The sequence below is a fragment of the Labrus bergylta genome, chromosome 13 (assembly GCF_963930695.1).
Source record: "Labrus bergylta chromosome 13, fLabBer1.1, whole genome shotgun sequence".
Classification (NCBI taxonomy): Eukaryota; Metazoa; Chordata; class Actinopteri; order Labriformes; family Labridae; genus Labrus; species Labrus bergylta.
Genome location: NC_089207.1, coordinates 29,396,483 through 29,416,933, shown reverse-complemented (window position 1 = coordinate 29,416,933; position 20,451 = coordinate 29,396,483). Strand labels below are relative to the sequence as shown.

General features: G+C 41.2%; 1 protein-coding gene across 2 annotated transcripts; it reads left to right on the top strand.

Annotated features, from left to right (window-relative positions):
• Positions 1–531: 531 nt before the first annotated feature.
• Positions 532–13,689, top strand: LOC109984380 (protocadherin-17). 2 transcript variants are annotated; one of them, XM_020634504.3, is made up of 4 exons: positions 532–3,917; positions 5,252–5,310; positions 5,461–5,630; positions 12,419–13,689. In XM_020634504.3, exons 1-4 carry the CDS (start codon positions 1,644–1,646, stop codon positions 12,994–12,996), a joined length of 3,081 nt encoding a protein of 1,026 aa, XP_020490160.1. In that variant the 5' UTR covers positions 532–1,643; the 3' UTR covers positions 12,997–13,689. The 2 variants fall into 2 exon arrangements, with proteins under 2 accessions (XP_020490160.1, XP_020490159.1); XM_020634503.3 differs by having other exon boundaries at positions 533–4,112.
• Positions 13,690–20,451: the final 6,762 nt, after the last annotated feature.

The window sequence follows — 20,451 nt, the reverse complement described above, 5'->3', positions numbered from 1 at the left end:
GCAGAAGGCAGGTTATACCAACAGCTGTGATATTTGAGCTGTGAAATAAGCCTGTTTTTTTTTCACAAGCACAAGTAATTCTCTTATGTCCTTTGTGGAGATTATCCTGAAAACACCCACAGTCTGTCTATTTATTTTATCTATGGGGCTGGATTTCCTTAAAACAAATCATAAAAAGAACAATAGAGGAAGCAGGTGGGACGGTTTTCAATTATTGATAAGAATCTTATAGTTCTGAATATCCAGAGGGCTTCATTGATACTCATTGAACACACCTCTCTGAGGGGAGGGAACCCAGTTAACCTTTAAGAAATGTGTCACCCTTAATTTCACATTTCTCATCCATCTGATCCACTTCTCACTTATAAAATGACCACTTGTCAAATGCCCACTGCTTCTACTACATCCCAGCCAAGCACATTTCATCTATCTATTCATAATCCCTAGTTCACATCCACATGTATTAGGAGCAACATCCAGCAGCAGCAGCAGCACGTTTCACCCCTCCGATGCTGCTGCCTCTGTGCGCGCACATCAGTAAATGAATCACGTAGCACTAGAACAGCCCTTCTTCATGCGATCTTGCCAGACCTATTGGAGAAAACCCCCCCAAGGCAAGATCTGTCACTGTTCACTCATTTGCTGGAAGACGATCAGAAACTATGTTAAATGCACTAAGAAATACACTGGAGTGTGTTAGAAAGGCGTCGCGAGGATTCCGGTCAGATCTCACTACGAGGGGAGCAGGTTTCAACAGTTGACGCGGAGAGAACTGAGCGCAGGAAAAAAAGCGATTAATTTTGATTTTCTGAAATCTTCCACCTTTCTTTTTTTGCGTTTTTGGCAACGTTTACGGGGACAGTGCAGACGAGCATTGTCCGAATGAAGGATGCAACAGCGCTGGGTCCAATTGGACTGGATTATGGGATTACTGGACTGATTATAGGACAATCATCGGGCAAAAGTCGCAGCCGTGTTATAGATGCTCTTGAATGACGGGAACACAAAAGGTTGGACAGGATTAACAGCTCTATATCCCGCTTTTATTCCACTTTGTGGCATGGGCACGCTGAGTGTGCTGCACGAGCAGAGCCCATATGCAACAGTGTGCCGCACAGGAGGAAAAGTAAATGCATTGTGAATGGTAACAGCGGACAATGCTGCATTCTGAACGGGCATGTCAGTATTTGCTGTAGCCTAGGTGTAGATGTCGCATGAGGGCAATGCGCTTTTGTGTGCTCCGATCTAACCTTCACCAGAGAGATTCAAACGCTTTAACCTTGGATGCAGGAGGGAATATTAATACTTTATAGTCATCGATTATTCATTAAGTCTCGCCGTGAGGGAAAACAAAGCATTTTTAGTACACTATGTTGAATTTGATGTTTAATTCATGCACAAGGTGTCGTCGGGCGGTCATCTTTGTTTACAGAAAGAGTTCATCATAGCTGAACGGCATGTGAAATAGGTTAAAATACCGATTAAAAAGGCAGTAAGGATCCACAAATCGATTGTATACCCAATTAGTGAGGGATCGGCGTCAACCTGCTGTGGGTTTAGTCCTCTTGGTTTGCCGTAATCAACAGGTTGAAAGTCAACGAGGATTTTTTTTTTCTGCCACTACCGCATATCCAGTTGAAGGGATGCGTCTCTCTGTACCCATTTTCTTTCTGCTGTGGGTTAAAGCCCTCACATTGAAAAATCTCAATTATTCCGTCCCGGAGGAGCAAGGACCTGGCACTGTTATAGGTAATATAGCAAAAGATGCCGGATATGGGACTATGGAGCGAGGGAAGAAATCCAACTTCAGAGTGCTGGAGAATTCTGCACCACATCTGGTGGATGTTGACCCGGAGAGTGGACTTATCTTCACCAAACAAAGGATTGACAGGGAGACGTTATGCAGGCGCAACCCAAAGTGTCAGCTCTCCATGGAGGTGTTTGCCAATGACAAGGAAATATGTATGATCAAGATTGATATACAGGACATAAATGACAACTCACCCAGCTTTCCCTCAGATCATGTTAATATTGATATTTCTGAAAATGCAGCTGCTGGGACTCGCTTCCCTCTTACTATTGCACATGACTCAGATTCTGGGGAAAATGGGATAAAGACATACCAGGTCACAAGAGATGATTACAACACATTTTCTCTGGATTTAAAAGTGAGGGGTGATGGGACTATATATCCAGAGCTGGTGGTACAGAGACCTCTGGATAGGGAGGATCAGAGCCACCACACTCTCCTTCTCACAGCCATTGATGGAGGGGAGTATCCAAGATCAGGCTCCATGCAAATCAACGTCAGAGTGACTGATTCAAATGACAACAGCCCAGTTTTTGAAAAATCCTCCTATGTGATTGAGATCGCAGAGAATTCACCTCAAGGAAAAGTACTCATAGATTTAAACGCCACTGATCAAGACGAGGGAAGCAACGGGCAAGTGATATATTCCTTTACTGGATATGCATCTGATAGAATCCAGGATCTATTCTCCATTGACCCCAATACAGGCGTCATCAAGGTCCAGGGAGAAATTGACTTTGAAGAAAATCCAATCATAGAGTTTGATGTGCAGGCGAAGGATCTTGGGCCCAACCCAATACCAGGCCACTGTAAAATAACTGTAAAAGTGCTTGACAAAAATGACAACTCGCCAATAATAACTTTTGTTTCAGTGCGGCAGGGAGCCATCAGTGAAGCTGCTCCCCCTGAATCTCTCATAGCACTTGTGAGAGTGATGGATAAAGACTCTGGCCGAAATGGTCAACTTCAGTGCAGGGTGCTGGGAAACGTACCCTTCAGGCTGCAAGAAAACAATGATAATTTCTACACTCTGCTCACAGACAGGCCTCTGGACAGGGAAATGAAGGATGAGTACAATGTAACAATAGTGGCCCGAGATAATGGGATCCCTTCTTTGAACTACACTAAGTCTTTTACTGTGAAGATTTTGGATGAGAATGACAACGCACCACGATTTACAAAGACAGTGTACATGCTACAGGTGCCTGAGAACAACATCCCAGGGGAGTATTTGGGTTCTGTTCTGGCCCACGACCCAGACGTGGGTCGAAATGGAACAGTCTCTTATTCCATTCTGCCATCACATATCGGAGATGTTTCAGTGTACACGTACGTCTCTGTTAACCCCACCAATGGAGCCATATATGCCTCAAGGTCTTTTAACTACGAGCAAACAAAATCCTTTGAGTTTAAAGTTCTAGCTAAAGATGGAGGATCTCCACACATGGAAAGTACTTCCACAGTCAGGGTCAATGTCCTCGATGTCAACGACAATCTCCCAGTTATCATTTTACCAATCCTGCTGAATGATACAGCTGAAATCCCAGTGCCTCGAAACGTAGGTATTGGATACATCATAGCCACGGTTAAAGCGGTGGACCATGACCACGGAGAGAGTGGCCACCTGACCTACGAGATCACAGAAGGAAATGACGACCACCTGTTTGAGATGGATCCAGTGGGAGGGGAGGTCAGAACTACCCATGCTCTATGGGAGGAGGTCGCCCCCGTGGTTGAGCTGGTGGTGAAGGTAACTGACCATGGCAAGCCCCCCTTATCTGCCGTGGCTAAGCTGATCATTAAGGCGAACACAGAGACGGCAGCAGGAGGGGGTTCCAGCGCGGGCGGGGAGCAGCAGCACTGGGATGTATCCCTGCCCCTCATAGTTACCCTCTGCATTATCTCTGTCATGCTCTTAGCAGTCATGACCGCCATCGCTGTCAAGTCCAAGCATCAAGATAAGGAGGCTGGGAATTATAACTGCCGCATGGCTGAGTACTCCAATCCTCCAGTGGGGAAAGGCAAAAAGAAAAGGATCAACAAGAGTGACATCATGCTGGTGCAGAGTGAGATGGAGGAGAGAGATTCGGCCAGCCGGATGAACGTGGTGAGCAGCCCTTCGCTCATCACATCACCAATATGTTTTGACTACCAGAGTCCTCTACCACTCACGCTGCCCAGGTCAGAGGTCATGTACCTGAAAACCACCCCAAACAGCCTGACAGTCCCCAGGGCAGGCTGCCACTCCAGCTTTGCCGGGCTTAGCACAGACACTCCAGCGAATAGGATGTCAGTGATACAGGTAAGGAGGATGCTGCACTGTATTCGTTATCTGCCCTTTATTCTGGCTTATCTGTACCCGCTGCTTTACCATACAAATCTGACAAAGGCAAAGTAATCTACTGAAAAGAGAAAGTCTGTCTCTGTGGGCAGACATAATCATTATCACTTATTCTTTCCCTGTTATGACACTGTGAAATATTCTCCTCATGATATGGGATCTTGGTATTAAAATGCACTCATTTGTTTTAATGGTGTTAGCTTCTTCTCTCTGCATTTGAGGAACTAAAATCCTTTTGGAAAATGTTCCATAGTAAGTGTTCCTTTTTTGCAAAATGGTACAGGTGGTGTGCATAATGAGAAAGTCCTCACAGTTAGACATGCAAACAGTGTGAGTCTTGAACAAGGCTGCTGTGACCCTGCCAGATCCACTGCTATAGAGTGAAAACAAAACCCTGCCTGAAATGTGGGATTGGACAGGTGTTTGAGCAGCTTGTCCGATCACATTACTGAACCAATGTGCACCAGACAGCTAGATGCACACAGCATAACCTCACAATTGCATTTCTCACTCCCCACAAATATGGGCCAGATCCACCCATCCGCATCCAAAAATTGGCACGATAAGGCCATTAATAGGGTCCAGCCTTGCCTTGTAGAGATAGCAGGGTTTTATACACGCGCCAGCTAACATGCTAATTTGACAGCATGGGCTTGTAGTGCTGTTTAACACGGCAGAATTATCTGTTGTAAACGATGTAAATAAATAGGACAGTCGCACAGACAGTCTCATTTGGAGATGATAACACAGATGACAAGGCCTGGCACTGTCACCAGTCACTAGGGTATGTGGGTGTGATCAACACAAACACACATTATTCTCAAGATAGGGGAAAAAGGAAGCTGATGACAGTGGCTAATGCTTTTCTCCTTTGCCTTGCCAAGGAGGCACATATGGTCACAATGGAGATTTGCTCTTATCATGCAGTTATCACTGGCAGGTGCTCTCTTGCTTTTGTAGGAATCTTTCAGGTGCTATAATAAAGGTCGTCAGAACATTTATCTTCCTGTTCCTGTGAATCATATGTGACTCAAGCTAAATGTTGAACATAGAATGACAATTTTAACAATGCAAAATGTAATTTTCCTTTCATTTTCTAGACGGAAAATTTCCCCTCGGAACCCAATTATACTGGCAGCAGGCAGCCATTTGTTCAAAGGTAAGAGCTTCTCTCCAAAAGTTTCCTGACCAGTGCATTTAGCTTCTTCATCTTTGTATCAAGGCAGCTGACTGTGGCTATCAAACAGGAGCGCTCACGCAGAGGTAATGGTAAGTCATGTTTCCCCCCCTTCCTTCTATTCTGCTGCAGCTCAACATTTAAGGATGCAGAACGAGCAAGCCTCCGAGACAGTGGCCATGGTGATAGTGACCAGGCTGATAGTGACCAGGATACTAATAAAGGCTCACACTGCGACACGTCTGCAAGGGAGGCCCTCAAGATGAAAGCAACAGCAGTTAATGGCCAGCCTTTTGAGCAGGGTGAGTGGAAGCCCTCTTTTCATGACATCTTGAAGATGCCTACATCTGACTCTTGTACCAGACATTTTTCATACAACACAGACTGAAAACATGCACACTGCTCACTGGTATTAAGAAAAGGTCCACCAGCGTTTAGTTATAGCAAAAACAGACAAACATGAAACCTGTAAAATCACCCTGCTATTACAAGAAAGTGGTGTTATTTTGCAGCGCTTTACATTGCAGACAGCCTGAGCTGTGTTGCAAAGATGACATAAATTCACCAGAGTGGAAGGTAGATGGTAGTTTAAAATGATAAAAGAGCCCATTGGCTGAAGGTAAAATGTTCAAACATCTTCTGTCTAACTTTGCCATCAAACAAACTCATATGCATGGCAAAGTGCACCCCAGTCTGTGTCTCTTTTGATCACGTCATTATTTGAACACAGATTCACTGCATGCATGTCTTGCATAAAACGACAGAGACAAGAAAAGCATGATAGACACTTGCGGTGCAAAATGACAGGTATTTCTGGTTCAACATGACAGACTGTTTCCACCTTTAGCTGGGAAAGGTTTTCTCAGTTATTATCGGTTTTGCCGTGGTTACACTGTTTTCAGAGCAGCTTTTGCTTTACAACTGAAAATAGAAATGTTAAATTTTATTTCACAAATCTGAAACGATGTGCACTGCCAGGAGTGTAATCATAGATGATTGTCAGTCTGTTCAACCTGGCTGACCTGATAGGAGCTGATATATTTAGCTATTGTGGACATAAACTGAAAATATGAAAGCAAGTCTCTCTTGTTAGATCAAAGACAATAGGGGCCTTGAGTGGAGTGGTAATGTTTCTCGTTTCTTTGTGTGAGCTTTGGAGGAGAATGTCTCTGGTCATAAGGTCCCTATGCAGCACTTTCCACACCATTTACATTGCTCTGAACTGTTTGTTTGAGGCATGCTCAGGAGGGCAGAGATGGAAACACTCTCATGTCTGCCAGTAGGATGTGCGAATCTCTCTCCCTCTCTATCCATCTCACTTTTGTGTGTCGCTGTGTGTGTGTTTGTGCCTCAGTGTGCTATGAGAAATTATGGCAGACCAAACTTGACTCTGTGGGAGGTGTAAATTCAATCACATTTTTTTTTCTTTTGCAGCACATTTCTTGAATTTGATTCAGGGGAAGTTCTAAGGCCAATCAAATGGACAGATATTGAAGGCAATGTTTTGTACATGCAAGACAGAATATTTACATGTGCACTGCTGGTGCTCGCTTTGACAGGAATGTCAGTTAATTTATAGACCTGCATTCATAAGATAACAGAAATGCAAAGACGTGAGGGCATACTTTTAATATTCATATTTTTTTCACTAATGCGTTTCCCGTTTGCATGTGGGAAATAAAGTTAAATATCAAAATGAGTTACATTCACGATTTTCTCTCTCGGGGTTGGTCAGTTGAACTTTAATGATGTCACTGTCTGCTCACTACAAGATGAAAGATCTGCATTATGCACAAAGACTTAGACCTGATCACACAGAACACCACCCGCCAACCCACACACTGCTCTCTCTCTCTCTCACGCTCTCTCACACACATACAAACACACACACACAAACACACACACACACACACAGGTACATTTATTGAACAACAAAGCCAGTGTTTTGCAGATTCTGACACGATAGCGATATTATCCAAAATGGAGCCACCACAGAATTTTCTGTTCCAAATGCACCAACAAAAAAGCTTGTGGGTTAAGTAGTAATGCTTTTATGTCTTTACCTTTACCATCCCTCTGGTCTCACGGCTGCTTTGATACAGGTAATATATGCACCTATGCAGCTTCCACTATCATGCACACTGAATATTTATTGGCTCTCACAGACACCAGATGCACGGTGGGTATGTTGCTAGGCTTTCTCTGGTTCTATTTATAATGGACAGGCAGTCTCTTTGTTTTTTTCACAGATGACCATAAGATCACAGCTACTTTGTCACTTTGTCATGATTCTATTATGTGACTATGTAAATGCAGTGGACTATATGAAGCCATTGTATAACTGTAATTTTAGAGTTATTATTTAGCAGTTTTCATTCAGTGATGAAATGAAAATGGAAGGCAATGGCAGACACAATAGATGAAAGCACCCTTACTTCCTCATACGCCTCCCCATACATCTTGATTTTTCAAATAATACATAAATCATAAAGCAACTTAAAGCAATGTGGTACCTTCATTTGATTCTAACTGGTCATATAGTTTTCACTCATTGTAGAAATACTGTAGCTTTTATCATCAAGGTGTGATTGTGAGAGAAAAAAGGAAAAAGCCTTTAAGCTTTGAGTATTAAACGTTACAGAAAAAAAAACATGCAGACATGATCCTTAAATGGCTTCTGAGTCATACGAAGAAAAAAAAGGACAAGGACAAAAATACCTGCCTGTGTTTTCTCTGAACCTTCTTAGCACATTCATCCCTTTGCATTAGCGTCTTCTGCTACCTTCTCCGCAGTAAAAGATACCATGGAAATGAATTCAGCATCTTCCTGCTTCTCCCTGCTTATGCTTATTGTTCTGGCCTCATGTATCTTTGTCTTTCCTGTAATGTGCCAGCAGAACGACAGAGTAACAAAAAATTCACAAGCCAGAACTGAAATCTTTGGGTGTAGATGCTTCAAAGCTTATAGAACATATAATACGCAAGATCTGTGTTTGGGTTTTGCCAAATCAAATCCATCATTTAGTTGTGCCTTTTGATGTAAAATGCATGTTGGACCCAAATGTGTATTTTTTCTCTTGATCTTAGTCCTCGCTAAGACAGCACTAGAACGGTTTGTGCTTTGAATGTAACATTAGTACTGCGCACAATATTCAATATGACAGGGGGGAATATCAAAGTATGAAGCTAAGAAATTAAATTTGTGTCAGAAATCAAGGTTAAAGTTGTCCGTGTAAGCCTCTGTGGACATGGGAACAGGCCACGTTTATGACACTGAAAAACAAAGTGCTGACGTTAGTAACGAATCAGTTATTTAAAAAAAGACTGTACTGCTACAACAGATTTTAATACTTAAAACTTGTGATTTTTGTTGGGTACGTGGCACCTGGACTGCCTGAATGAAAGATCAAATAATTATTACACTCTTATTCAGTTTCAAACCATTAAACCAAGGTCAAGTGAGTTTACAAACAGAATAGAAATTTCAAATTAACCTCTTTTTCATGGGAAACCTGGCCAATAGTGTGACTTAAAAACACAGATGATACAAAAAATATCAAGAAATGACTGGCACAAATTACAAAATGAAATATCTGAAGTTTACAAATGATCCAATATAAATGCAAATAAAGAGAATAGGCAATCAAAAACAAGTGAAATCAATGTGTATTTATATAGAACATATAAAAGAACCACTGTTGACCAAAGTGCTGAACAGATACCTGTTTCAAACTGTCTAAAATAGAGCAAGGACTCTAGATGAAGACTAAGTAATGACTTGGAGCACGCATTTGTAGGAATGAGATGCTGAGCAGATAACTGAATTTAAAAAATAATAATATTTGGCCAATTTTGCACATGTTTTAGCCCAAAAAAGTTGTTTTTGCAAAAGTTGGCACCCTCTCCCCTCCTCAGTGACACCAGTAGCTTCCTCCTGGACACATGCTAACGATCTGGCACAGAGTTGCTATGTTTCTTTATAGATTCCTGTCCTCACACCCAGCTTTGGCCCAAAGTTTGCCACCCAGAATGTCCCAAACACAGAAAAATAAGAAAATAAAATTAGAGGGCAGGTAAAAAAAAGTTCTACTTTTCGAAGGTCAGAAGTGATGATCGTGAGGGATTATTCTTGTGTGAATCAATTGTTTTTAAAGAAAATCCGACTTCTCTGCCTTTAATGTGAGAATGCTTTATTAAATCTGCAACAGTTGGGAAATAAAATGAACAGCACTGTGGACGTGTTATCTCTGCATCCAGTCAAGGAATAATTAACACTTCCATTTCATCTAAGTAGGAAGATGTGTGTGTGTGTGTGTGTGTGTGTGTGTGTGTGTGTGTGTGTGTGTGTGTGTGTGTGTGTGTGTGTGTGTGTGTGTGTGTGTGTGTGTGTGTGTGTGTGTGTGTGGGTGTTTTGGTGGGTGTTCATGGATTGGAGCAGCACTGTGTGATAGTGGCTGTGTGTACTTGCCTTGCTTGTGTTGTACTTCTTCAAATGTCTGTGGGGCTGAGGAGCAGAGACGATATCTTGTTTTTTTTCCTTCTTCTTTTGTTTTAACCTCCCCCTTGGATTCATGCATCCTCCAGCAAACTTGCCGAGGCTGGTGAGCGCTGAAGAAGGTTCTGTTCTTTTGAACAGGAGGATCTCCCCTTCTCTTCTAGGAAAGAATCACGTCTCGTGGAGCTTCCCCTTGTTCCAGGCTAATATTCTCATCCTCATCAGGGCCAAGTTTCAAAACAAGATCAAGTGCCTCATTCACAGCTAGTCACTCTTTGATATCACTGAACGGCTTGTGAGTTAATAGAGAAGCCTTATTAATAGACCAAAGTTATGAGAGTTGATTAGCTGAGTTTAGTACTGTGTTTTGATTGGGTGAAATACAGTAGATTGTTTATTTAGAGAAACAACAGGTTTAATGTTTAGCTTGGTGTTTTTGGCTGATTTATGAGAGAAGAGGATGATTGTGTTGAGATGTGAGATTATCTTTGAATATGTTACTGTCATGGTAAACAGATAGGCCTTCATGGAAGGAGAGATTTGTGTGTTGTCTTTATGTTTTGGTCTGGTTTTCCAGCTCACTCTTTCATTTCTTCTATTTGGTGATTTTTGTCAAAAAATTTGCCAAATTCTGACTCATTCTGGGAGCCTTATTTCCATGTGCTTATATTTCTATTGTAAAGGATTACATTAGGACCCCGAGGCAGTGGCAGCAAGGAAAACATATTTGTTATATTAAAGTTAAATCAGTTGTCAGAACATCAGGAAGATTAAATTTATACTTTAACAAATGACATTGCTGCTTGGCTTTCATGTATAACATGAATAATGAAGGAAAACTGTCATTTACCCCCAATTTATAAGGACATGTTTGACATTTCCCTTCATGCCACTGCATGCAAAATACACTGCATGCATCAGTGTCAAATTAATTTTGTTAGCTGAGTGTAATGGCTACATGAAAAAAAGGAAACCTTCTGCATCATAACACCATGGAAATTGTCCCATTCTATGTGTCGCTCCCTGTGTGCTTACTTCATGTCCAGGGTGGATGTGGTGTGAAATGTAAAAGACTGAGTAAGGGTGTAAAGATAGATACTTATGCATTGCTCCACTTTTTGAGAGTGACACTAATACACACTCACTCGCACATGTTGTTCAGTCCTGTGGCGTTTGGCTCAGTGTTCAACATCAACTGACAAAAATGCAGATTCAGTCGTAAAATAATCAGTGAACTACGTCGGTCAACAATATGCTGTGAAGAGAAGAAAAGGATGCAGGTTTTTATTGCATCAGATGACATACACAATCACCCTTGTCTCTAACCTAAACAATATGGGCTTTAATTAAGGTAAGATTTTGGTTGAAATTGTCTTTAGGTCCTGACAGAAATTAATAACTCATGTTCTCTGAAAAGGAACGAAGAAAATCTGTTATCTGTTTCAGTTGTAAGCATTTAAAAACATTGACCAATGTCTGTACGAGGTACCAACCTGATGAACCAATCATGTCTCCCTGCTTGTTTTCTACCACTTGTGTTCACTAGCCCACACTCAAAGCATGAGCTGAGGGGTGTGGCTTTTGAGGGAGCACAAAGGGGAGGATGTCATGCTAGTTTTAGAAAATGACCAACCCTGCCTTTAAAGAATCATATCCCTTTGCTAATGTTTACCTCTCTTGTGTTTCCACATCTCAAAAAGAAGTTGTGTTTCCCGCAAGGTGAAACAGCAGACGACTGATTACAGTAAACAAGAGCCTGTTGTGGCAAGGGCAGGTCACAATATATACCCACAAATGAAAAGTGGAAAGCAAAGTGGACCGCAAATGTAAATAAGCAGCTGAGAGCACACCAAACAAGAGTGCTTCAGAGTGATTAGAGAAATGACTAAAGGTCAAATTAATGATTGTTTGTGCTACTGATTGTGGTCTCACAATTCAATAACACCTTGATTCTTAACTTTCCAGATGCCTTATAGTTGTGTTTAGACATTTTTACATTATCCCAAATTCACACACATGTTCATAAAATATACAGAAAATTAAGTTGTCATCCTTATTGACAATGTAACAACAGTTTTGTAATCAAAAAGGATGAATATGACATTCAAATCCCACAGATGTTTCCCTGTGTGTTCCACCCAAAGTGCTACTGCTGGAAATGTAAAAACACATCACTTCCTCTGCACCAGATGATATCTTCCAGGAAACACCTACACAGGTTATGGAGGGTGACAGAGGGAAACTGTTTAATTTCATAGATAGGATTAATTACTCATCAGCGCTATAAGGTGAACAGCAAAAAGGCAAAATGAACAGTTGTGGCTGTACTAGTGTTTGTGTGATGTTCTTTCAGATTGTAAAAAGAGGGAAAGAGCAGCTGGCTCTGATTTGGTCTTGAATATATTAGTGAATCGTACTTAAGAACATCTATCAGAGAAGATCAGTTATTTGTAGGATTCTTAAGAATACTACTTGAATGTTTTGTTTGTTGAAGTGTTTCATTCTTCTTGTTCATTCCTCATCTACATTCTCTTCTGGGCTGTTTATTCTAATGCCAGCAGGGTCCAATAACAACTGTTTAACTCTTTTTTGCAGAGCAAGACAAATCAGTCCACTGTACCGATGAATGTCGTGCACTGGGACACTCTGACAGATGCTGGATGCCAAAGTTACGGGTAGGAAGCCAAGCAGACAGCGCCGATAATCGTACCAACCTTTTCATCCCTGTGGGAATGGATGCCATGGTAGAGACAGAGATTTATGGCACCATCAGCTGCAGCAGCAGAAAAACCCTCAGCACGTTTGGAAAGGAGCAGCGGGACAGTACAATCCTCGTGGCCAATGTCAAACCTTACTTAAAATCGCAGCGTGCGCTGAGCCCACCGCTACAGGAGAGTCCATCTGCATCCAGTAGTCCCACCAAGAGTAGTTTGCCCCTGGACTTGGCCAGCCAAGAGTTCAAAGAGGAGAGGGACGGGGGCTCAGACAGCAGTGCCTATGGCCCTCCAGATGGTCAGTGCTCCCCGCTGCACACTGAATTGGAGGAGCCCTCCTACCTGACCTGTGAGCTCAGGCCTAAGTCTCTGTCAAGCAGCCTCATTCACAGCTCCGTCATCAGCCAGGAGTGTGGGGGGTCAGATTGTGCCCTTGACCCACGGGACTCTGGCAACTGACAGGTCACATGATCCCCCGCTTACTCTCACTTGCCAGAGGTGTGATGATGATATCACAGATTAATGACCAGGAGGTCGTTTCTTTTCACCCAGAGAGGTATTTCAGACACGCATTGTATAACCAAAAACCATCTGCTTTGTCTGTTTCTTAATTTGTTTTTGTTTTAGTTTTCCGTTTGTGACTTGTTGTGTTTCGGTGAAATATGTGTCCTTGACTGCTGTGAAGGTTTGGGGGGAAAATCAATGCTTACCTGACTTCAAGTGTTTCCATGGTGTACTGTACCTGTCAATTTAGATGTCTGTATTTTACACATTTCAAGCTCCAATTTTGTGAGGCTGTTGAAGAAATTGCTACTGTTAAGCTATGAGTCCCGTCTGCTTTTGTACAGTGAATCTCTCTGTCTCCATTTAGTGTATAAGGAACATCTCTTTGAATATCACAAGCAACTGAAATACATATCAGTGACGTTAAATACAAAAAGTGAAGTGTCTTATGAACTGTTAATGGTGGTGCAACAGGGAATGTCCCTTTTCATAAAAACCATTGAAGGTTCCTCTAAAAAGTTTTTTTAAGAATGTATTTGTAATTTTATTGTCGTCCTCTCTGCAGTTTATGTGAAAATAAGCTGAGCTTACACGTGAATGTGAGCTACTGTACTTGTTGTGTATTTTATTAAATTTGTATACACTGTGCTCATGGAAGGCAATTATTTTTGAGTGGTGACAATTGCAGCTCAAGCTGTCAAATGTTTATGTGAGAGAAGTGCATTAATGTCTACAAGGTGCTTTTGACGTGTTGATGACAGAAGCCAATAGCGACTTATCGTATGTGCCAACGTTAGCTGTAAACTGTATACCAGCACATGTTATCTAGCAGTAGTCTAGATCCTACTTAGGGGAACGTCAGAAACAAGTCACAATCCACATTTTACACAGCTATTTCTATTTAAAACTCCAATAAAATCAGGCACTGTGTGTTAGTGCACCCAGCACGAGATGGCTTCTTCTGCTCAATGCTTACATATATATTATAAATAACTCATGCTCATCCTCAAATGAAAGTCATCACAGCGTCTGTCAGTTCATGTCGACTTGTGACTGTAGTATATTCATGAACATGTCCAACAAATGGCAAGACAAGGATCGAAGAAGAAGGGAAGTCAACACTCAGCTGCAACAAGCAAAGACTTTTGCCACTGAATTCTTGGATTAGTTAAAATTGAATTTTAATGATCCCTGCGGGGGGGGGGGGGGGGGGGGGGGTCACTGGAGCAGCAAATGATTGAACAAACAGTGCATTAAAGGTTATCACAAATAAATGCAAGAAAGGGAATAATATAACGGATAAAAATACTGTATCCTCGCTGAGGAGATTTCAAGGTTAGAAGATGTTTGTGTTCAATACAGAGCATTTCATTGGCTTATTCACAGAGGGGCAAAAATGTACATCACTTTCTCAAGTCCTAACGAGATTTAGAGAAGTGTATGTGCAAATCTCCACTTTATATGCAGTGTGCAGTGTTTACTGGTCATTCAAATGCAGAAAGGGTAGGTGTAAGGACAGAAGGCCATGGTCCACAGACGTTAAGGGCTTTACCGCTGCAATACATCTATTTCTATATTTCTTTCCAAACATTATCAATTTTCTATTGAGACAAGGCTGCTTCTTCTCCTTTCTAGCAGAAAACAGGGACACAAATGTTGCTGTGACTGGAGTAATACTTCTTCAAAAATCTCAAAGCCTGTCCGCTACATCGGCTTGACACTGTCTATGAGAAAATATTAAACGGGTGTATGTTTACGGAGCTAGATCACTAAGCTATGGGATCTTGCACATGTAGAAATCCTTTCTGTCCTTCATCTGTAAAACAATCAAAAAAAGAAAGTCTCCTGTTTCTCTTTGCTTAGTTTAGTTTAGTTTTTCCATCTGGAGACGCTGACTTTTGTACCCCAGCTCGGTGAGCGGTTTGAGAACGCCTTGTTTTTCATGCGCACTGGATAACAGAACCCTGTCATCTACTGAGAGCTGACTATAAGTACGACTCTGTTTCTCCTCGGGGAAAACACATTAATTTGGATTTTGATTTGCATTTGTTTTGGTGCTGGTATTGACACAATTCCAGACCTAGATGTCTCATCTCAGCAGGCAGCTCTGATGAGCTCATCTGCATAAGTTGAAATACTCTTTGAGAATGAGATTGCGTGGGTCACAGCAACTCATCCCATTGAAATACTGACAGAAACAACACATAATTTTATCTGTATCAGTCCCAGGGTTTCTGAACACGGGGGATGAAGACAGGTGAGCAGAATGTCAAGTAGAAAAGGGTTGAACCATTTGCTGCGACACTTACTCCGCCATTTTTTTTTTAACACTGTATGATTGTTTTCTATCTCAGCGATGTAAAACAGGTTAAACTTCTGCAATCGTTACGCAAAATTTGCTTTGATGCAAACCCTTTCTTAATTAACACTTCTACTGTACTGCTGCTTGACAAAAAAGTGCTATGTTGTGGAGGGGAGCTGAATGCAGATTAAGGACTAGCATGCAGTGTTGGATGAATATGACTTGTCTCTCAAAATGATTACAGTCATACTAAAAGGGAATTACAGACAATGAAACTGATCTGTGTAATACCTCCATTCTTCCACATTTTACATACACAAATGATCTATTCAGATGAAAATGGAATGAGCAGTGTACCATTCAGTTGTGAAAAATTGACATGCTCACCCTGAGTACTTAAGCTTTTAATTCAATAATTCAATAACACAGCCGATTAAGAGCTTGTCTTCCACCTCCACCAAACGCTATAAGAGATGGTTCCACTTGGCTGAGAACTGTTGGTGGGGAAACAATAGTGAACACAACACACAAACAATATTGAGAGTGCAGTTTTCATTTGAACCGAGCGATGTCATTGAACACAGCATGCATGCCTTAAGGGCAGCAATATTAAAATGCGGCTTCTAGGTTTATTTGCATATTTGTTTTAAGAACAGAAAACAAACTTGCACATTAAAAGCTTAAACAGCACCCAATTAGGTAATGTAAATGTGATGCCTCTGAATGTAATGTTAAAGTGCTGACACTTTGAGAATCACTTTGTAGCATAAACTGTGCGACTTAATTCGTTCAGTTATTCACTTTAACTTTCATTCATTTTAAATTAGAGAGTTTAAAGTGTTCTAGAAAGACAAATTGGTGTGAACATTGTGTGATGTTTTCTTTTCACATAAGATGTCGCTTCAAGTTATTCAGTGACATGATCCAAAACATGATCCAAATTCATTTTGAATATTAATTTACCAATTAAACACTTTTGTATCATTATTAAAAAAATGACTTTTACACTTTAAGGAGTTATATCAAGACTCATTTTTCTACACATGTTTACCTTTAGTCTACCAGAAAGACACATAAAAAGTTAAACAACACAACAAGGGAAACTCACAATTCATAACAATTTAAAACAGGCTTTCAAATGAACAGTGCAGCCTTGCCAAAAAGAAAACATTTTTGAGTTTTATTAGCAGCAGAAATGTTTTGTCCACTGAATCAAATGCCTCTGCTACCACTCTTATGTCTGAATGTTAGCTAAATGGACATGAAGCCTCAAGCGGCCTTGTACTAGCTTAGCTTTACACAAAGAATGTCATTGAGGATAGGTAACACTTTTCCTAAAGTTTCTCTCACTTATTAACAAAACATACTTTACTTCTTTCCTTCAAATACACATTAAAGTGTCTTAAAGGTCCCATATTATGCTTCTTCTGGTTTTATTTGCCCTTTAGTGTGTTTTCCAAGTGTCCTGTGCATGTTTAGGCACATCTAAATTCAAAGTCTGCGGAAACACAGCTTCTCCTACGTCCTCCTGTTAGCTGTAGCATTAGCGGCATGTAACGCTCGGTTCTAGCCCCCCTGGATAAAAATGTGTCAGTCCGACATCATTGCCAGTGTGAGATCACTGATCTAAGCCCATTGGCTCGTTGTGGCAAGCCCTGCAGCTCATGTTGACATTTCAGAGACGCGTGCTGAGCAACTGACCAATAACGACAGAGCGGATCAGCCGACCAATCAGAGCAGACTTGGCCCACATGGGGTCTAACAGTGTGGGCTCAGCAGAGCGTAGCTGACAGACTCAGAGTGTAGAGGGAGCAAGGAGGAGCAGTACATGAAAACAGACACTTTTTTAGAACTTTAGCTATTGTGAACGTACAACAGTAGGTACATAGATTAAATATACGAACCCCAAAAAGGGCAGAATATGGTCTCTTTGATGCCTTGTTGTGGTGGTCAGGTTATGTGAAAACAGGGCTAGCTGTTTGTGTTTCCAGTGTTTTAACTAACAAAGCTAACAGGCTGCTGGCTTTAGCTTTAAATTAGCATCTTCACATTTTAAGCATCAGCAAGATGCCATTTCTAAAATGTCAAACTATTATATTATTTATTAATGAATTATTTTTGAAAAACATAGCTTTAGACAACAGTACATAGAGGTAGCTTGGATAGCCTATATTCTAGGTTACAGAGGTTTAATTGATAATAAAAGCAAATAAGATTGTAACAAAATGTAAGTCTATTCTACACACCATGGCTGATGTTACCAACACTTATTTAAGTTAGGCTGCTATAACAGAGCATTGTGTTGAACAGAAATAAAGCCTTTATGCAATATGGTATGTCTTTGTTGCAGGTTTTAATCTTGCCTCTTGTTGGAAGGCTGGAACCAGTGTTGCCAGATCTCGCGAGAGAAACAAGCAACCAGCTCTACAATTTTACAATACACTTAGCAGACGCTTTTATCCAAAGCTGGCTCCTCATAAAAATTAAATGAAGCCCAACAGGTGACCTAACCTACCACATAGTGTAAAAGAGAGGCCACTTGATAGCAGTATATATATATATTGTCTCATTTTGATTTGAAAACAGTGAAATCGATGTCCGTAAGCGTCATGGATTTCATGGATTCAAGTTTTTTTTGTGCTTTTGGGTGCCAGCATCATCAGCATGCTGTATTAAGGTCAGATCTCTTTCTCCCACTGTTTATTGTATTTTTTTCCATATTTCCCTTATTCCCGGGCATTGTCGCTCTGTCGCTCTGTCAGATGTAGTTGTGCGTAGTGTAGTTTTTCGCTTTATTGTGGAGAGTTGGGAGAGAATCGGTGGTTCATACAGGGAGCAAAGCAAGCCCAAACAAGCAACTGCACTTTAGAAAACAAGCCCAAAAACCCGCAACCCGTGACTGACGATATTTGCAACCGACTTTACAGAAAAACAAGACCAAAGTCGCTTATAACAAGCGGACCTGGCAACACTGGTTGGAACTGGAAGGCACTGTTTTGTTCACAAGGCAAATTGAGATGCCATATGACAAAAGTAGAAGCACATTGGTCAAATGACAGAACTGAAAAAACCTTCTGAAAATACATAGGAAAAAAAACAGTTAACCAACTTGACAAATGTGTTGTTAAATTTCTACTGAGCACAGCGACAGCCAAATAAATCTAAATGCCATCTTTCACTATTTGGTAATGATTTTCTTAATTTGGATTCCAAGAAGCGCTGTAAGATATTCATGTGTTGGTGCAACGGCACTTTCACAATTTATTTTTCCTTTGTGCCGTTAGACAGACTTGACAGGGCAGTCTGGGAGCCTTTAGCAAAAACACTGTCCTTTAAACATTGTTCTGCTCCCTTCTGCAGAGCCGTGTGACACCGCTGACTGCATTTAGTTTTTATTCAGACCCACAGGAATTAACACTCCTTTTATTGACCCCGTCTGACAGAAAAATTCCAGACTACACAGACGTTTTATTTTGAGTGCTTGTTAAAAAGGTGTTACTTGTGGCTTTCTCCTCCGGGAGCAGTTCAAATGCACGTCAATCTGTCAATCATGATTGATGTTTCACGCCAGGAGAGGGATATAGCATGAGGGACTGATCCGGCAGGACTTCACACAGGTTTCACTATGTGTTACTGGGTCATGACACACTTTCCACACTTTGAATTGAGCAAAAATAGTCCTCTGCACGCCTTTTTAGTGACAAAGTGGGCCAATATCTGCATAAAGTGGAAAAGCTAACGCGCTCTGTCATATGCTCAAAAGTCCTGCGTCTAAAAAGCTTCACCCTTTAAGTGCTTTCGTCTGTCGTCACAAATGAGATGGAATATTTAAAGGTGAGACAGAGAAAGAAAGCAGCAGCAGGAGACAGAGAGTATAGAAACATGGCCAGCCTTTAAGGATCAATAGACAGTTTATTGAGTCAATACACAGGTTGGTGTTGTGTGCAGCCTGTCTGTCTGACAAAAAACTGTAGATGTTGAATAGGATGGCCGATTAGGTGTCTTGCACCATCCTTGGGCTTTTCAGACACAACAGGCCTCCACACTGTTCAGCTGTTCCATGCTGTGCAGGGAAAGTAAAAGGTGAGAGTGTGAGAAAGCTTGTGTATTGAGCACAGCTGAACGTTAAGCTTAACATTTTGTACTTTGTATTGCACTAAAAGAAGAGATGAATATTAACTGTGGTTTAATTGTGATGGTAATAACACAGCCGTTGTTGGCTGTGTTTTTCGGTGTAAGTCAGTGTTTTTTAAAGATTGCATTACTTAAAAGAGAAGTGACCTGCATAAGCATGTGCACAGCTATTTACCGACATGAAGTCATTACATCATTATTCACATCAACTTGCAGAAATGTATTTGGGATGTAGATCTTCAAGTCACAATTCACAGGGGTTTGGTTAGTCTGTTACTCATCTTAGTCGTTCTGCAGACACTCTCTACTTTGCACTCAGAAACACTCCGATATCTTAGATTTGAGATTGTGATTTTTTTTTTTTTTTTTGCCTTTGTGACGAATGTTGTCAGAACCCACAAGACAGGAAATATGCCAGAAAATGCACTGACTTTAAAGTGCTTATCCAGCCCTGGTCCACCCAGGTGTTTTCACTTTCACATTCTGGCTGATTAAAGCCCGCCTGAGGACTGTGTGGGTGTGTGCAGACGAGTGCTCAGCTGACATCTCTCTCACTCTGCTGTCAGTTTTATTGCACCTGTTAGGGTCAGTCAATTTACACCTTTATGAATATTAGTACACCCAGTTTGGGGACCGCACATCATTTCCAGCAAAGGTCCACCCAACAGAGGTCTGCTGCACTAAAAAAAGTGTAAATGTCTGTACAGAGCCTCTGAAAGTGGGAGGCCGGAGCCTTACTGAATGTACCATGTACAGTATATACAGACAGACAAACCATGATATATGATGATTTAAAGCAGGTTTCTCTCTCTCTCTTTCTCACTCTCTCTCTCACTATCTCTCTCTCTCTTTGTGTCAGTTGTTGCCATCCTTTGAACCAATGTGGTGTGCCTATAGTGTCAAGATGATTTTGATCTGGGTAGCATGTGCATGCTGGTTTTCTATGGAAAAAAATATGACTATTTTTTATTATT